This window comes from Globicephala melas, chromosome 13 (assembly GCF_963455315.2).
Source record: "Globicephala melas chromosome 13, mGloMel1.2, whole genome shotgun sequence".
Lineage (NCBI taxonomy): Eukaryota > Metazoa > Chordata > Mammalia > Artiodactyla > Delphinidae > Globicephala > Globicephala melas.
The window spans coordinates 29,195,861-29,214,400 of NC_083326.1; the positions used below are offsets into that span (position 1 = coordinate 29,195,861).

The window sequence follows — 18,540 nt, forward strand, 5'->3', positions numbered from 1 at the left end:
ACCCTGCTGTTATGGTTCTCGTGGAATTTCTGTTTACATGGGGCAGCGCACCTGGGTCGGGAACTGTGTCGGAGCCGGGACTTTCTCCAGCCCTCGGCGGCGGCATGGGGGGTGGGGGGTGACTGGGTCGCTCCCAGGCTGGGGAGCCCCTTCCTGAAGCCTGCGCCCTCCTGGCTGGACACGGTTAATCCTGATGGCGGCGTGAAGTTGGCAGCAGAGACCTCGAGAACGGGTGGTGCTGGCACGGGACCTCACATTCCGGGACAGACTCCGTAAGGCCTCCCGCGGTTACAAAGCTCATCCTCAGGGCGCCCGCCCGGCAGCTGGGAAGCCCGTCCGCAGAGCGGCGGCCCGGGGCCCGTGGCGAAGGCTATGCTCGTTGCGCTGCCAGAGCTACAAAGCGGGAGGCCTGTGTCAGACAAGAGTAGACCGGAGTTTCCTCCCCTCACCCTTCGTGACCGCGCCAGCAGGTAAAGTCAGCGTGGCGGCCGCTGTGCACTGAACAACCCGCGCGGCTTCTCTCCTCCGCGAAGCCCCTCCACTGCGTGGTGAGGGCGACGGCGGTTAGCACACGTGTCCCAGCGCCGTCCTGAGCGCCGTCCTGTCCCCCCGCATCCCTAGGACACGGGTCTCCCGACCTCAGCGTCTTCCCGGGTCGGCGGAGGACAAGCCAGCGGGTTATCGCACCCCGTGGAGCCCGGTTCAAGGGCACAGTTACATGCGTGTCGCCTGGCGGCTCCCTGAACCCCGAGAATCCCGGGGATTTCAGCGAGAGGCATCGGGGGCATCAGGGGCGCAACGTGGGCTGATTTCAGGGCGAAGCTGGGCGGGCGAGGTCCCGTCGCGAGTGACGGGGCTCCCTCGGCCTCCCGTCCTGTGTCCTGGCCTCCTGCCCCCGGGCCAAGGGCGTCCGCTGCCTCCGCACGCCCGTGTCTCCAGAGTGGACGTCAGAGCGAACTGGGGACCTGGTGGGACCAGCTCTGGGGGTGTCTGGGGGCGCAGGGCAGGCGGGAGGGGCGGCGGGAGGCTGGCGAGGGGTGGGCCGAGCCCGGGGTGTGGGCGCAGGAGAGCTTTCCAGGAAGAGGGAGCCCTGGGGCGGGTGCTTGGGCCCCGAAGAGGACAGGGCGCTGAGCTCGGCAGCGGGGGGCCGGGGCAGTGGCGGGGGTGTGAGGTGAAGGTGCCGCTCTCCTGCCACGTGGACGCATCCCTGAACGCCCGGCTTGCCGCCCGGGAGCCACAGGGGCTGGATCCCGGTCCCCCTCGCCCCGGGGCTCCATCGTTTCTCCCCTCCGCCCCTGGCTCCTGTGTGGCTTGAGCTGTTGAACAGGTTAGGTTCTTGTGGAAATTAGAGCCTATCCTTCCCCACGGAACTCATGCGGACCCTGCCCAGGTCCCTGGAGGCGGAGGGGAAGCACTGACCCTCCCCCACCCCCAGGCCCAGGTCAGGATAAAGGCTTCACTGCGACTGGCTGTGGGGCTGGGCCTTGCGCCAGTTCAGGCAGCCTGCCCTTAATCGCAGCAGGAGTTCCTGGAGTCCTTCACAGAGAGGGAAAAGCCTAAAGGTACAGAAAGCTACAATTTTTTTTACATTTTTCCATTGCTTGCTTAAGTCTTTGCAATAATTATCACGTTAATTACTCTAAACAGCACAGAATTTGCACAGTAGTGCTGGTTATGTCTTGAGCTTGTCCAGTGCATTTCTTCCTCGGAGGCCAAAGAAAAAGCATAACCATTCTCACTTTCCATTTTCCAAAGTGTGGATTTGGAAGTTTCAAAGGAAGTGTCAAGGGGCAGAGGTGTTACTCCTTAGGTAAGAACTGCCTGAGTTCGTGGAATTACAGCCCTAGGCCTGATTTCCCGTCTGCAGCCTGAGCCCGTCAGCATAGCTCACATTATTTTTAAAGCTCCTGTTTATCATCAGACTTCACTGAAAGTTTTATTTGAAGTTTCTCTGCATGTCCATCACTTAAACGAGGCGCCTGTAATTCTCTGAAGCATTAGTTCCTTGGATTTGGCAGGAATGGAGGGAGATGCTTCTAAGTTAAGCTTCTTCAAAAATAAATAATAAAGTAGTTTTGCCCTCACCTAGAAAACAAACATAAAGAACCGGGCGGGAAGCAATGTGGTGTTTTTATCAAATAAAATCTAACCAGACCAAACTACTGACCTTCCATGATGGAGTAACTGGCTCTAGAAACTACAGGACAGTTGATAGCATTCCGTTCCACCTATGTACGGTTTTTATCCGAGTTCATTTCATTAGCTTTCTAGGGACTGGTGACCCAGGTGAGGCCCACCCGCACTGCTGGTTACTTCACGGAAGGAAGCGCGTGCCGAGGCCGCCCCGGTTCCCCCTGGAGCCCACCAGGCGGCACCTGGCCCACTCCCCTCACTTAGCCTTCGGTTGCGTCTGCCCACATACCTGAGGTCCTGGGAGGGGCTGTGCCCTACCTCCACACACCTCCCTCGGCAGGTCCTCTGGGGAAGCACCGTGCATCCTGGCCCCACTTAGCGTTCACAGGCGTCAGCACATCCAGGGTTCTGCGAGACCCGCTCCACATGGTCGAGCCAAACCCGTCCTTTGCCCGCCAGCTGCCGACGTCCCGTGTTCAGGCAGCATTCTTGGAGACACGCAGGTCTGCTCTAGCTGAGGTGTCCCTCTCGTGATGGCCATAGCTCCCAGAAGGCACTCCCGGGCCATCACAGGTATGCATCCTCGCAGGGGATTTCAGTGGGGAGCCTGAGGATGCACGTGGGAAAACTACCAGATGCCGTCTTCACGGGGTGCCAGGAGGGCACGTGACATCTGAGGAAGAGTCCTGAGCTGCAGGCAGGAGCATGGGCGAGTGATGAGGAGGTGGGCTCGCAGCCCGTCACCGAGGGGCACCACGGAGCGACAGGAAATGCCCTGTCCTCCCAGCCCACGCGACTGGAAGACAGGGTGAGGTACAGGGAAAAGCTGTTTTCGGACCGTGGACACCAGGCAGCAGGCACTGATGCCGGAGACAAGGGAAGCTGGCAGAATTCACAGCTGGAAATCCCTGGAACCTTGGGGGGTAAAGACTCCTTAGGCACAAAATGCGTGAACTGTCACAGGAGAAATTGGCAAGATGGACTTCATCAAAATTAAGTCTTCGCTCTTCTAAAGACAGTATTAATCAAATGAAAAGGCAGGCTGGGAAACAGTCTTTTCAGTACCTATATCTGATAAGAGCTCTGTACCCAGAATGTTTCATGATCTCCAAACAACTCAATTTTTTAAGAAAAGGCTAAAGATTTGAATGTACATCACAAAAGAAGATGTAAGAATAGCCAATAAGCACACGAAAATATATTAACATCATTAGTTACAGGAAATGGAAATTTTAACCCCACCTAGAGGCCAAGTTAAGACAAACTGCGCTAAGTGTCAGCAGGAAGCTGGGGCTCCCGGGACTTACAGCTCCTGGCCGGAGCGCACAATGGTGAAATGAGCCTGGAAGACAAGTTGGTCGGTTTTTCATACGATTAAGCATATGGCCCAGCAACCCTCCCCTCCGAAGCCTGCTCCCCCTTTATTTGCGGTGAGATCCACCGCGCCACGTCTCTACCGCCCCCGGGGGGTCGGGCGGGGTGGGGGGAGCCAGAGAAGCAGCAGACGCCAGGTCCCTGCGGCCCGCGGCCCAGCCTGGGGGCTGATGGGGGGATGGGGGTCTGCGCTGGGACCCTGGAGGAAGCCACCCTGTCGCATGCTGGAAACTGCCCTCAGCAGAATCAGCTGATAAAAGGGGTGGTGATGATGTTTGTGATTTGGTTGTAAAGCCGGAGGAGTTTCTGGCACAATAACAAGGTTCTCATCGACGCTCTTTACGAAAATAGAGGCTCCTCGGGCCTGCGCTGTGACACTCGTGAATCCCGGTGCAGGAGGGTCACTGGGCCTGGCGCACATGCAGCTTGGTCCTCGTGCGTCGGTTGGCTCCGGGGGATGTGGGCCAGGTTCTGCCTGGGTTCCTTGGCCCTTTCAGCCCCCTGAGTCCTAAGGGGACTAACAACAGCAATTAGAGATTTAGAGGAAAGTAAGGAGCATGTGCTTGTTGACCTGATGCAGAAGTTAGAGGTTGAACCTGTAGGTAGAGAATCGAGCCATCAAAGTGCAGGCTGACACTGGACAGCGGACGGGAGACTTGAGCAGGGGACTGGGGACGGCAGACGGGCCCGTGACGAGGCGGTCAGTGTCATCAACCACCAGGAAATGCGTATTTTAACCACAGTGAGCTGCCCCTCCACGCCTGTCAGAATGGCTGAAACACCTGTGACAGCAGCAAATTATGGCGAGGATTCAGCATCCGGACCCCTCATACGTGCTGGCAGGGATGTGAACTGGTGCAGCCGCCCTGGAAGGCGGCTTGGCAGCCTCTTATAAAACTAAACATGCAGCCGCCCTATGGCCCAGTGCCTGAACTTGTGGACATAGGATCCCAGGTGGCACCCGTGTCTCAAATAAGTGCAACTTACTTTTACAAAAAACCTGGGCAGTGGATGTTTATAGCAGCTTTATTTGTAATAACCGGACCCTGGGAACGACCCAGATGCACTTCAGAGAATGCCCGGGCTGCAGAGCTGCTCTGTCCACAACCACGAACGCTCCTCAGCCACCAAAGGACGGCCTGTCGTGTGGCCACACCTGGGTGACCCTCCAGGGACTGGGGCTGAACGAGAAGCCGAGCCCCAGGCTCACCTGCTGTGTGGTGCGTGTGTGTCACCTTGAAGTGACAAAAGTTATAAGATGGAGGACAGTTGCCAGGGGTTCAGAGGGGCTGGGAGAGAAGCAGGCTTCAGGGGTCCCTGGTGGGCTTGGGTGCTGCGTCTGGACCATGTCAGTGTCGGCGTCCTGCTGGAGATTGGCTGCAGTTTTGGAGATGCTGCCTCTGGGGAAAGCTGGTTGAAGGTCCGCGTGGTCTCTGTGTTACTTCTGGTAACTGTGCTCACCTCTGCCGTGATCTCAAAATAAAAGCTTTAATTAAAAAAGGATCCTGCTGCCTGTCCGCATTTGTGACTTGTAGACCTTGCTCCTGTACTGTGGGTAAGTATTCAGTTTTAGAACAAGTCGTGCTTGGTTGCCAACTTGTTTTTTTCTGCTTAGGGTTTGACCTTTGGCCTCTGGTTCAGAGGTGTGCTCCTGGTGGTGCCGAGTCCCCCGTGTAACCTCCCTGCTCTCCTCCAGGTATGCGACGGTCTACACCATGTTCCCTGTCTTCTCCCTGGTGCTGGACCAAGACGTGAAGCCCGAGATGGCAATGCTGTACCCAGAGCTGTACAAAGACCTCACCAAGGTGCGGCCTCAGTTAGGCATCAAAGGGGAAAACTGCGTTTGCGCGAATGTTGGCAGTGCGGCTCTGATGTCACGCGTCGAGTTGTAATTGCGAAGCGTGCTCATAACCGTTCGTGGGGCTTCTGTGGACTTAGAACCGTGGCTGAGGGCTCCCTCTTTCTGGGTGAAGGGTGCTTTGAGCGGGGGCTCCCGGTCAGCACTGCGCAGTGGGTGGGGCCGGCTCCCGGCCCACCTGGAGCGGCCCGGCGTTCGAGCCGGTAGGGGCCTGGAGCCTGGCCGGAGCCCCTCTGAACGCCCACATCTCCGGCCATGGGCTTCAGAATTTTGTCTGAAAGGGATCTGCAGTATGTTTCCGTCCCTGAGACCCGCGTGCTGTTGTCACGGTGACGCTACTGAGGTAGAAGTCCACTTCCCCGAGCTGCGCAGGCTTCATTCACGCAGCCCAGAACTGCTCTGGGACAGTTAAACATTCCTGAAAGAAGTTTTAAATTTATCGTGTTTTTTTATGAAAACATATCTCTGTAGCATAGAAAACATGCTCCACTGGGTGGAAGACATGCCCAGCTCCCCACACACAAACCCTGGTGACCTCAGAACCTTCCAACGCTGACGTATATACACTAATATGTATAAAATAGATAACTAGTAAGAACCTGCTGTATAAAAAATAATTTAATTTAATTTTAAAAAAAAGAACCTTCCGACACTGAGAACAAAGTCCACGGACCCCCAATTAAATTTAGGTTTACAGTGGATAACCTGCAGTTACCGACTGACTTTTAAAGCTGTAGCCGTCTGTTGTAACGGGGACGAGTCAGATCAGGCATTGACAGGCAGGCTCGCCAGCTAGCCTCTAACCAGGCCCAGTGGTGGTGGGCGAGTCACGTAAATCTTTGGATTTGATGCTGTTATTGTCAGAATTTGATGAGATTAAGAGTTTTTTTAATTTTATTTTATTTTATTTATTTTGGCTGCGTTGGGTCTTCGTTGCTGCGCACGGGCTTTCTCTAGTTGCAGCGAGTGGGAGCTCCTCTTCATTGCTGCACGTGGGCTTCTCATTGCGGTGGCTTCTCTTGTTGTGGAGCGCGGGCTCTAGGCGCGTGGGCTTCAGTAGTTGTGGCACGTGGGCTCAGCAGTTGTGGCACGTGGGCTCAGTAGTTGTGGCTTTTGGGCTCTGGAGCGCAGGCTCAGTAGTTGTGGTGCACGGGCTTAGTTGCTCTGCGGCATGTGGGATCTTCCCAGACCAGGATTGAACCTGTATCCCCTGCCTTGGCAGGTGGATGCTTGACCACTGCGCCATCAGGGAAATCTGAGATTAAGACTTTTTCAATCCATTGAAAAAAATAGAAAATGCCCGTATTACTTCTATAATCAGGGCAAAAATAAAGCTAGCTCAACAGTATAGTATAAAATAAAATAGCAAACATTATATTTTATAATATATTTTATTTGATAATAAGATATAGATGTGAGACATATATAAAGCATTATTATCATGATAAAAATATCATTGTGAATATTACAAGTAGAAGAAAAACTTTCTGGTTTCATATCCTAAGATGGTGAAACCATCATCATTCAGTGAATCAGAAGAGGCTCAAAGATCCACAAACTACAGGAGGCTGTTGCGAATAATTATAATTTTAGTAGATTGTGTGTTTCCTTATTTCCAGTGGCTCCAGAAATGTTTCCCTAAACGCCGCCTCACAGATACGAGGGGGAACCGGCTTCTTATGAACATCAGTGGAGGGGCTCGGTGGATGCTCAGGGTTAAGGTCACTGCAGGTGAGGCCAGGTGATGCTGCCAGTCCGTCAAGGTGGGAGGACTTCCTCGCAGGACTTCAGTGTCCCCACCAGCGAGGGGACCCGCCGCTTTCACTGTTGCCCACCAGAACCTTCTTTGTGGGTTGCCACGTTACTCTAGTGATAAAAGCAGGCTCCCGGGGTCACAGGTGTCCGGCGCTGAGTCCCAGCTCCCCTCTGACTGTAGCCGCGAGGTGGTGAATCCACACCATTAGCTGATACATTTGAACTTGAGGGGATGTTAGGAAACCACGTCCAATTCCAAGTAAGTTGGGTCTTGTTAAGGGTGCTGGCTTTCCATTCTTGTTAGGGTGACCAACAGTTAGAATATTTCAATATCCTAGAGTCAGGACCGCATTCCTAATCTTTTTGACAAGAGTTCAGTCACTTATTTTCTCTAGACTCCTTTTCTTCAAGATCCGGAATCTGTACTTTTTGCCTTTAAAGTATATATTTCTTTAAAAATTGCATACGCTCGAAATGCTTTGAAAATAAAGTAGGCCTGAGGCACTCAGCCAGTTAACTTGCTAAGAAGCGAGTATTTTTCCTATTGAAGCTAGAGAGACATTCTGAGCCCAGCACTTTGCACCCGCGGGGGACAGGCAGTCTGTCCGAGTCCATCCCTGTGGGTGGCACGGTTGAGGGTCCCGTGCCGGGCACTTGTAAAGACCTAGAAGGCTCTGCTCCTGGTCTCCACAAGCCTTCAGTCGGGAAAAGAAAACATGAATTCGGGGTAAATTAAATGATGGTTGGACAGTAGCAGAAAACAAGCCACGGGCTGGAATGTAAGTTACTGTCCAACAGACGATTTATCTTGTAAGTTCTGAGCAGAAATCTCAGGTCACAGTAAATTCATTAAATACCACAGAGGTAATCAAGGGAAGCAGCGTGCACATCCCTTGTAAAACACAAAGGAAAGAACTCTACTTCGAAATCAAATATCCTGGTTTTATACTTATTTCACAGCCAGTCTTTTTTTTGTTTGTTTGTTTGTTTTTTTGTGGTACGCGGGCCTCTCACTGTCGTGGCCTCTCCCGTTGCGGAGCACAGGCTCCGGACGCGCAGGCTCAGCGGCCACGGCTCACGGGCCCAGCCGCTCCGCGGCATGTGGGATCCTCCCAGACCGGGGCACGAACCCGTGTCCCCTGCATCGGCAGGCGGACTCTCAACCACTGCGCCACCAGGGAAGCCCCATAGCCAGTCTTTTTATGCTAAGAGTATAAATGCTCCAAGCATCACCAATCTGACTTAGGGTTCTAACGAGATTAGGCTCTAACGAGCCTAAATAAAATTAACCTTCTAACAAGATCCTGGATGTAAACATTTGTTCTCTGCTGTGTCTCCAGGGCCTAAACCTGGACACAGTGTCTGTTCCGTAATTGGTGAATGAACGAGGGAGGGAATGAATCAGTTAAACAAAGAGGCAACATTTCCTTCCTCTTCCTAAAACCACATAGTTCTCGTTCCTTACAGAAAAGGATGTATTTGTAACGATGTTTGGGTCACGTTCTGCTTTGAGCTATTAAGCTTTACTCATGGTGAGTGCAGTCACTTCTGGTTTTCTGGTGCTGCCAGTTAGCGGGGAAACATGTACTCATCCCTCTCCTAACCCTACAGATGACTATTTGTCCTGAATGCTCTGTGGCCTCTTACGAAAAACCACCTGAGCCTGAGCCCTGGGGTCAGGACTTAGGTGACGCGTGGTCAGCTGAGCCAGCCTGTGTGTTCCTGAAATAGTTCGGTCTTGTAGCTGTGAGTTCAGTTACCAAGTCACAGTGTCGTATTCGTGATAAATTAAACTACTCACTACAGAGACACCTGAGTTATAGTTGTACTGACTGTCAAGATACAAGTAGGTGATGTACAGTCATTCCTAAAAGCCCTTGAAACCATTAGACGTTGAACTATTAGGACTACGTCACTATTTTCATTTTCTGTTGAATAGTCTGAAAATGGTTTTAGCTTTTGAAATGTGTATTTGTATCCTTGTATAATTTTAAAAACAATAGTGATAAGGAAAGGACATTCAGGGTATAGAAATTAAAAAGGAAGAAATAAAAATATCTGTTTGCAGTTGCCAGAATTGTCTATGTAGAAAATCCCAAATAATCCACAAAAAAACCCTCCTAGACTAGTAAGTTTAGTAAGGTTGCAGGATACAAGGAAAAAATATTTTTAATTATTTCTAATTCTGTATAGTAGCAATGAACAATTGAGATCTGAAAACAATTTTAAACACTGTTTATAACAGCATAAAAAAGTGAAATACTTTGGTATAACTAACAAAATATGTGCAGGGTCTCCATGCTGAAAATTGTAAACTGGCTGAAAGAATCCTAGAAAGGAATAAATGAATGTTCGTGGATTGGAAGTATCAGTGTTGTTGAATATTGACGACTGATTCTAAAGTTTATATGGAACAGCAGAGGAGCTAGAATTACCAAAACAAATTTGAAAAAGAAGAACAAAGTTGGAAGACTCCCAGTACCTGGTTTTTATCACTGGTAAAGGATAGACACACAGGTTAGTGGGGTAGAACAGAGAGCCCAGAACTACAGCCACACATGTCAGCCGGTCTTTGACCAATGTGAAGGGAAATCCAGTGGAGGACGGTCGTCTTCTCAACAGACGGTGTCAGGAGAGCTGGTCACCCTCGGTCCACACCTCAGGTCTTACACAGAAATTCCCTCACAGTGGGTCATAGACCTAAATGTAAAATGTAAAACTATAGACCTTCTAGGAGAAAGTACAGAAGGAAATGTGCGTGACCTTGCGTTAGGCAAAGAGCTTTTAGATATGAGGTCATAAAGGAAAAAATGGATGAATTGGACTTTATCATAATTACAGACTTTTTTTCTGTGAATGACACTGTTAAGAAAATGGAAAACAAACCACAGACTGGTAGAAAATATTTGCAAATTACACTTTTGATAAAGGACTTGTATCCAGAATATATAAAGAGCTCTCAAAACTCAAAAAGAAAACAACCCAAGTTTTTAAATGGGCAAAAGACCTGAATTGACACCACACCAAAGATGATGATGTACAGACGGCAACTAATCACTTCTATGAAAAAACCCTCAACGTCATTTTTCATTGGGGAATTGCAAATTAAAATCAGATGCCACCGCAGTCTGTTAGAATGGCAAAAATGCAAAACCGACACCAGCAAATGCTGGCGGGGGTGCTCAGCCGTGCTGGTGGGAATGCAGGCTGGTGCAGCTGCCCTGGAAGACAGCTTGGCGGTTTCCCGTAAAGGTAAACATACACTCATCACGTGACTCAGCAATCCTACTCCTAGGTGTTTACTCAAGAGAAATGAAGAGGTACGTTCACACAAAATCACGTGCAGAAAAGTTGATGGTGGCTTTGTCGTGATTACCAAAAACTGAAACGACCGGCTGCCCTTTCCCCCGTGAGGGTGCAGCCGCACAGTGGGATCGTGTCCGTGACGGGAGAAAACCCGTCCGTTCAGCAACGCAGACGACTCTCAGATGCATTTGGCTGCACAGAAGCAGCCAGGCTCCAAGGTGAGTGTGGCCCCAGTGATTGCCGCTCTGGGAAATGCAGCTCTAGGGACACAGGCGGGCGGCGGCTGGTCTGGGGAGGGCGGGCATGACTGGGAGGGGGCAGCGCGGCAGCATTGGGGTTAGGGGCTCTTCTGTCGCACTGTGGTGGGTGCAGACTGGACCTCTGCCAGCACAGAACCGTCCACCCAGGAGCTGGCACGTAGACTGGGACAAAGGGCTCCAACCGCAGGACACATGAGCCACAGAACCACAGCGGGGGTTGCTGCCCTAAGAAGCCTCGGGGAGGGCGTCCATGAGTGCCTGCGGAGGGGGCTGGAGACGGACATGCCGCCGCCGGAGACAGGGCTCCCGCCACGGGACGCGGCGTCGCAGGGCCCCTGCACTCGGCGGGTCGGCGGCGGCCTGTCTGCTGCAGGTACAGAGGCAGGAAGGGGGCTGGTGCAGGTACAGACAGAGGCAGGAAGGAGGACCTGTGTGCACGCATGCCAGGGTCTGTCCCTGAGCGTGGCTGTTTTCTTCCTTTAAAAAGCAATATTGCTTGGGGCTTCCCTGGTGGCGCAGTGGTTGGGAGTCCGCCTGCCGATGCAGGGGACGCGGGTTCGTGCCCCAGTCCAGCACGATCCCACATGCCGCGGAGCAGCTGGGCCCATGAGCCGTGGCCGCTGAGCCTGCGCGTCCGGAGCCTGTGCTCCGCAGCGGAAGAGGCCACAATGGTGAGAGGCCCGCGTACCACAAAAAAAAAAAAAAAAAAAATTGCCTTTTAACAAATGATGACATATTGGAAGGTTGCTCTCCACTCAAACGCAGTGAGGCCTCGGGCTCAGCCAGGACGTTCTCAGGTGGCCCCTCGGGACCAAGCTGCTGCAACCGTCTCTTTCAGAGGTGTCCGTGGACGCCGGGTGGACGGGATTCAGCCTCTGGGTGTCCTTGTGCTGGCGCCTGCCCCCGTCCTATGTACGGTTTGTTCTTCCCTCGTGCCGTTTAGCATCACGTGCCGCCTCCTCCTGGCGGGGATGCCCCGCACCCCAGCAGAGCCTTGGTCTCCTCCGTCAGGCCTGGCTGCAGCGCGGCCTTCGGGAAGTCTCCAGCTGCGGTGCTTCTCCATCCATAAACGGAAACGACGTCTGTGGGCTGTGCCGGCGGGCGGGAGACGCGGGGGACGAGCGTGAGGGTCTGGAGTCCCGCGCCGCGGCCTCGCCGGGCTTCGTCCCGACACCCTCATCACAGGCCTCGGGGACGGCGCTGCCTCGGCCAGCCCTTGGCGGGAATGGGCTGGGCGGTGACTTGTGGCCCCCCCTCCTTCTCGGATAGAAGCGTCTTCGGGAGTGTGGTCGGACAGACGCAGGCTGAGTGTTCAAGGTGAAGGTTGCTGTGCCAGAAACCCTTGTTTGTGCTGGGCTTGTTGATATGGCATCTTTTCCAGAAAGGACCTCAGGGCCTAAATTCTGACTTCAGGTGTGATAGACCGTCCTTTGTCACCTAAGGAAACTAAGAAGTGGATATAGGAAGATTTGTTCCCAAGAAGTAAAGAAGAAATAAAGGGAAATTGTTTTTACTATGCAGAATAGTGCGTCTCAATGTTTGTTTTATACACGTCGACTCCTGGGTCACTAGGAAGCCCGGGAATGGAGAGCCGTGGCTTAAGGTCACCAGAGGTCAAACAGGAGCCCGCTCACCCCGTTACCATAAGCTGAGCGGGGCGGGCGGCCCGGGTGCGCGGGAGGAGGACGGTGGCTGGATCGGTACGTGGGTTGGGCTGGGGGCCTGGGGTCTTGACAAGTCACCCGCACACAGCTACTTAAAAACGTGTGTTCTGCTCTGTTAACTAAACTGCCCCACTGTCTACCCTAGGGAAGATCCTTATCCTGTAAGACCTTCCTCGTCTGGGTTTTAATCAGTATTTACCAAGGTAAGACGGACCCGCCTTCTCCTGCACTGAAGCTTTTTTGTTTTCTATGGGCAATATTGTTTTCACCTCCCAGTTAAGTTCCAAAAGCTTAACATTTCATCAGCAGTTGAATATTGCTTTCAGTTTATCTTGTGAATCGATACCCCAGCAGCTGGTCCCGCAGGCCTCTTCACAACACAGCGGGGGTTGGCGTTTTTACTGGTGCAGGTCACCTAAAAACTGACCTGTTTTTAAATAAAAGACAATCCAGAAAAATTTAATCAGCACTTACCACGCTGCCTACACCCCGCAATGGCTTTCTTTCTTGGCATGATAGCCGGACTTCGAGAAATATGAATTAGGAAGTCCGCAGTCACCAGCTGCCCCCGCTTGGTGTCCCAGACAAACGGGAGCCTGTGGGAGTGGCTAGCAGGCAGCCCCGGAAGGCGGCAGCCAGCGCGCAGCTGCTAACCGGCGCGCAGGCACGGCTCCCCCCCACACTGCCAGAATCCACGTCTCACTTTGTCCCCGGTCCAGAGTTTACACGGATCACTGGGTGCGGGTGTGCACAGCCCGTGTCTGTCAGTGTCAGCGGCTCTCGCCCCTCATACAGTAACGGAGCGGCCGACCCGAGTAGGAGGGTCGTCGTGTCCAAAGCCACACCGCGCACCCCGGCTGTTTTGCAGGCGGCATCCTCATGTTTGGGGCCCTGGTGCTTTTCGAGTCCGAGTTTGTGCACGTGGTGGCCATCTCCTTCACGGCCCTCGTCCTCACGGAGCTTCTGATGGTGGCCCTGACCGTCCGGACGTGGCACTGGCTGATGGCGGTCGCCGAGCTGCTCAGCCTTGGCTGCTACGTGGCCTCGCTCGCTTTTCTAAATCAATATTTTGGTAAGTTGCTTTAGACTTCTTTTCTGAATAGCTGTCTCTTACTGGTTTTTAAACGTTTTCTTTGTTGCTTCTAATACGTTATCTTAGATTGCAGATCGTAATAAAACCCACATCAGACAGCTTCACAACACAGAGCTTATTTCTGTGGAAAGATTAAACCCCTTGCAACAATACGTGAAGTCGTGCCGAGTTCTCCCCACAAGAGCTGTATTGTTTGTCCCTTTTCCTGACGGAGGCCGCTGAGGCCGCAGGGAAGAGGGCTTCCAGGATGGGGCCTGGCGCCGCCCGCCCTCCTTCCCCGGAGCCATGGGGCCCAGCTGCCTTGGTCCCGAGCGGCGTCAGAACCTGCAGGCGGCACGTGGCCCGGGTCGCTGCGCCCCTGCCCCCTTCTCGCCCGCCCCCGTTACCAGCAGGGCCCTGAGGAGGGGGGCTGCTTGCTGGGTGTGAGCGCTGGCTGGAGTGGGAGGGAGGGCGGGTCTGGGGGGGGGGGTCACCCAACGTGGCCCTGGGGGAGGGTTGAGCCGCTCTGGGTGCGTTCGCACGGCCGTCCCCAGTCCCTCTCCAAGACTCCCGCTTCCCGTCCACGGCCGGCGCTCTGATCTCGCCTCACCTGACGCGCCTCATCAAACCCAGCTCTTCACTCGCCACCGTCGGAAAACTCATCTAAGGCAGAGCCCTGACCCTTGAAGTCACAAGTCGGCATCTACTTCCTGTTCCTAACACCAGCGACTTGGGACGAGCAGACTTCACTGGGATGAAAGATGAGAGCCTCATATTTCTGTGAAGTGGAGGAGAGCAACGGACCACAAAGTTATTTTTGGTGAAAAGTGATGGTAACATCACTTTTCACGTATTGTGAAAATATCTCCATCCTTCACAGCAGAGCTATAAATTACAAAATGAATGTTTAGGCAAGTTTCAACAGCGGGAGTTTATGAATTGTGTGCCCCTTCCATAACTTTAACGTATTATAGATGGTAGAGAAGTAAAAAGAATTCCATCATAAAAGCAGAAGTTGGGTGAATTCACATCCAAGTATCTACTCAGTGGTGAGTACGTACATAGGAAAACTATTACAGATTCGTGTTTTTGCATTAAAAGAAACATTCACCAAAAAAATAGCCATGGCACATAAGAAGTGGTTATTTTCAAATTACAATATCTTGGTTACTTTGTTTTGAGAATGGATGTTTGCTTTCCTGTGTGAACGCGAGTTGACACTCTTGGACGGAGCGGTGTTGGCTTCTTCTCGGGCGTTTCCTGGGCCCGCAGCTCCTTCTCCCAGCCTGTGTGCACAGAGCACAAAACAGAAGCTACAGCTGGGACACCAGCAGCAGGGCCGCCCGGGGCCCTGTGTGAAGCAGACACAGGCAGGGTGTCTCCGTGCAGCCTTCTCCGGTCGTTGACGCTACCGCATCCTTCAAGACTGCAGAAACTTAGCAGAACGCCGTCACTCCAGAGGCTCGACTGATAAAGAGCCCCGCCTCCCCTCTTCGTGGCGTTTGCTGTGGGCTCCTCCCACCTGGCAACAGCGCGGGAGGCCCTGGGCCCCGTCGGGGTTCTGCGGCTCATAAGAGGGGACGGTGCTGGGTGTCCTGCGTCTGCCGATGAGCACCCGTGTCCGTCGGGCGACCGTGCGTCGTCCCCGCAACATTTTGCCGTGAATTTTTAGTGATTGGACCCCTGGAAAACGCTTCCCGGGTTTTCTACAATGTGCTTAAACACAGCCTGGGACCCTGTGTGCCCTGCATGCAGACCCGGGGTTTCCCTGCCCTTTTCTGGGCCTCAGCGGCCATGAGCCTACCAGGCTGCTTCGTCCCACTTCCGACGACAGCCTCCAGGGATGGCTGTCCTAGGATCGGCCGCCCGTCGGGTTCTCACACGGCTCTTCACCCGCAAGGATTAGAACAGCCGTTAACCCTGGGGACACCACCCTGTGGTGGCAGGACCGAGGGGCACGGGAGGTGGGCTCACGGGGACAGCTCTGCCAGCGGCCTCAAGGCCCCGACGCCCAGGGTCGCCTGTCCTCAGGACGACGAAGATGAGCCCGGACGGTCTGAGCCGGCCCCAGGCTGCCTCTGGACCGAGCCCGCGGGCCGTGCAGCACCGGCCCTGCGCAGCTGGGGCTTTGCGCCTCCTGTTGGAGGAGCCCCTGCCCGTGGTGTGCAGGGAAAGCAGCGCTGTAACCCAGACCCCGAGGCTCCACGAGCCCCGCCCCTGGGCGCCTCTGACACCCGTTCCCGGATTTCTCTCCCACAGATGTTCCTTTCATCATGACCGTGACCTTCGTGTGGAAAGTGTCCGCGATCACGGTGGTCAGCTGTCTTCCTCTCTACGTCCTGAAGTACTTGAAGCGGAAGCTGTCCCCTCCCAGCTACTCCAAGCTCTCCTCCTAGGGCCACGCACCTGCCACGGAAGGTTCCAGCACCTTCGGGCCCGTTTCCGTGATGCAGGGTGCGCGGCGGCGGCTGCCGAGAGAGGGCGTGAGGCAGGAAGGGCCCGGGAGGGGGCCAGGGTGGGGCTCCGCAGACAGTCGTGCCGCGGCCGGATTTCCTTTCCTTCCCTTTTTATTGTTTCTCCAAGTTTAATTTCCATGTCGAACCAGCTTGACTTTATGTTGAAAATGCGGCCTAACGATTTCACTGCTCCTGTAAAGCGTCCATCTTTGTCTGCTGTTCTGAGAACTGAAATGAAAGGCCGCTTAACGTTCTGCAGTTTCCTAACATTCAAATTCTTTCTTTGATGTTACAATACGGAAAGCCTCCCCGCTTAACCAGAATAAAGTCTCGATGCTGTAAAGGCCCGTGTCTGTGCCGCTCCCTCCCCGCCTGCCCCTCCCGCGGGCCACGCTGGTCCCGGCGGCGCCCACGGCAGCCACGTGGCGCAGGGCGGGGCATTTGCCCGTAAGTCCACGGCAGCAACTCAGGTACGTCCCGAGGCTCTGCTGTTAGTCAAGCCCGTTTCTGAGTTCCCATCCTTTCGACATTTGTGAAATCACACAACTGCACACCTCGTTAGCGCCTGGCTCCGGCCGCCTGGGCCCCCCCGGCTGTGGGCGCAGCGCCTCACTGATGCTGGGCTGGAAAAACGCTTCCCTGAACAACCGAGTTCTTTTGTTCAAGGGGCACTTCTGGGCGGGCAGCGGCTCCACCGCTGGGAGCTGCCCGGGGTCTGAGCGGTGTGCCGGGACCCTCGGTGTGCCCGAGGCCCCCAGGGCTGGGTCCCAGAGGAGGAGGGGTGATGCCCAGAGCTGCTCAGACTGTCCCACCAGCACCTCCCAGGTGGCCGGTCCTCCCCTGCCCACTGGGCGTCGCTGTTTCAGCTCCTCGCAGAGCTGCGGGTTTGCAGGGATCTGGGGCCAAGGGAGGAGCTTGTGCTCAGGACCCAAGGGGGACCTGGGGGAGGCCGGAGGGGCTGAAAGGGGACAGGCGAGGCGGGCTCATGGGCTGTGCCAGCCACGTGCCCTGAGAAATCCTGGACGTCTCACCAGGGGTTGGGCGCTCACCTACGAGGCCTGACGGGGGCAGGTGGATGGGCTCCCTGCCTTGGAGGGGCCAGGAGGGGGCGCCTGGGGGTGGAAGGGGCTGGAAGGCCCTCGTGCAGAGTGAGCACGGCCGCGGCCGGCCGTGAGGGAAGGGGTGACAGGACGCAGGCGACCAGGAGGCAGGGGCTGTTTGCAGTCCGGTAGGTGCGCCCTTCAGAGGATGTGAAGCTGACGCAGCGGCGGGCGGGCGGGCGTTCTCCCTGAGAGCCCAGGTCCGGTCTGTAGTTTGTACCTGCGTGTGGGGACCGCTGGTGACGGAGGGAGGGCACGGTGGGTGTGAGGAGGTCCCAGTCTCCACCACCGTGTCCCCAAGAGCCTAGACGCCACTGGCCCCCATTACTGTGTGACGTAGACGGATGGGGGGGGTCAGATGGACAAGTGGAGGAAGGGTGGGCAGGTGGATGACGAGTGGAGGGGCGAGTGGATGGATGAGGGGGTGGGTGGGGGGTGAACGGCTCTTCCGCAGCCCCTGGAGGTGGCCCCGTCCTATTCCAGACTCGTGACCGTCATCAGTGTCTCTGAGTCAGGGCTGCACTGTGTCCGCCGAGCCTGTGAACTCGCCCGGTGGCGCCCCGGGGGACGGGGGTGTGGGCTGCGGAAGTGGCCTCTGCTCCTTCCAGCTGGGACGGCCTGCGTCGCCTGCCCGGGCCCTGCTGGGCCTCCTGCTGTGGGAGGGCTCAGGGACCCCCCCACCAAGGAGTGCACCCCCCGCCCCGTGGGAGGGTGGCCGGAGCTCCCTGCACCTCAAGCCCGTCCCCTGAGCCACGTGGGTGCAGGCGTGTCCCCACGTCCTGTCCGGGGGTCCCTGGGAGCCCTCCTGCTGGGCCCCCTCCCTCGCTCCACCAAGAGGCCCTGGAAAGGCCCCTGTGCTCTGCGGACCAGGGACTGGGTCAGGGCTTGCTGTCTTGTCACCCCGTCCCACCAGAACCCCAGATGGCCCAAGGGCAGGACCTCGAACAGAGCTGGGGCCCCTCCACCCCCTCAGGCTCTGAGTACCCCAGAACGCGCGAGAGGCCCAGCCCGGGCCCTGGGAAGGGGTCACCCGCTCGAACCCAGCATCATCCCCCTGGACGCGGCCTCGGTCTGTCCACTCGGCCTACCAGGCCACGCCTTGGGGGGGGAGGTCACTGCCCCGGTGACTCAGTGCCCTGGCGCCCCCGGCCTTGACCCATCCCAGGACAGCGCCGGACAGACAATGAGGGATGCGGAGACTGAGGCTTGGGGAGGTTTAAGGGATTCCCCACCTGGCCCATGGCAGCATCCCCACCCCGTGCAGGTAAGGGCTGGGCGGGGACTCCGGGGCTCTCGGGCACAGGGTCAGGCTGTGTTCCCCTGCAGCCACCGCGACCACACCCCCGCTTCCTGCACGCGGGCCGCCTGGGGACACCGTGGCCAGAGGACGGGCCTGGCGTGTCCTCGATCCCAGACACGCCTCGGCCTCGGGAAGGGGGAGGGTCCTTCACTGCCACTTGGTCCCCCGGCCAGGTCCCCACAGTCAGGCCAGCAGCCCCAAGCCCCTCAACACAGCCCAGCCCCTCGCTCAGGAAACAATCCTGTGTCCCCCAAACAGGCGG

General features: G+C 55.5%; 1 protein-coding gene across 6 annotated transcripts in view; it reads left to right on the forward strand.

Annotated features, from left to right (window-relative positions):
- The window catches only part of ATP9B (ATPase phospholipid transporting 9B (putative)), a 217,057-nt gene extending 200,836 nt beyond the window's left edge, over positions 1-16,221 (forward strand). For 5 of the 6 annotated variants that reach the window (XM_030868226.2, XM_030868225.2, XM_030868234.2 and 2 more), the window contains 4 exons: positions 5,204-5,312; positions 12,496-12,553; positions 13,219-13,422; positions 15,682-16,221. In XM_030868226.2, the coding sequence (XP_030724086.1) occupies positions 5,204-5,312; positions 12,496-12,553; positions 13,219-13,422; positions 15,682-15,818 (508 nt within the window). In that variant the 3' untranslated portion in view covers positions 15,819-16,221. Of the gene's footprint in view, positions 1-5,203; positions 5,313-10,415; positions 10,733-12,495; positions 12,554-13,218; positions 13,423-15,681 lie in introns of those variants that run through there. The other variant, XM_060311086.2, reaches the window with a different exon arrangement.
- The last annotated feature ends 2,319 nt before the right edge of the window (positions 16,222-18,540 follow it).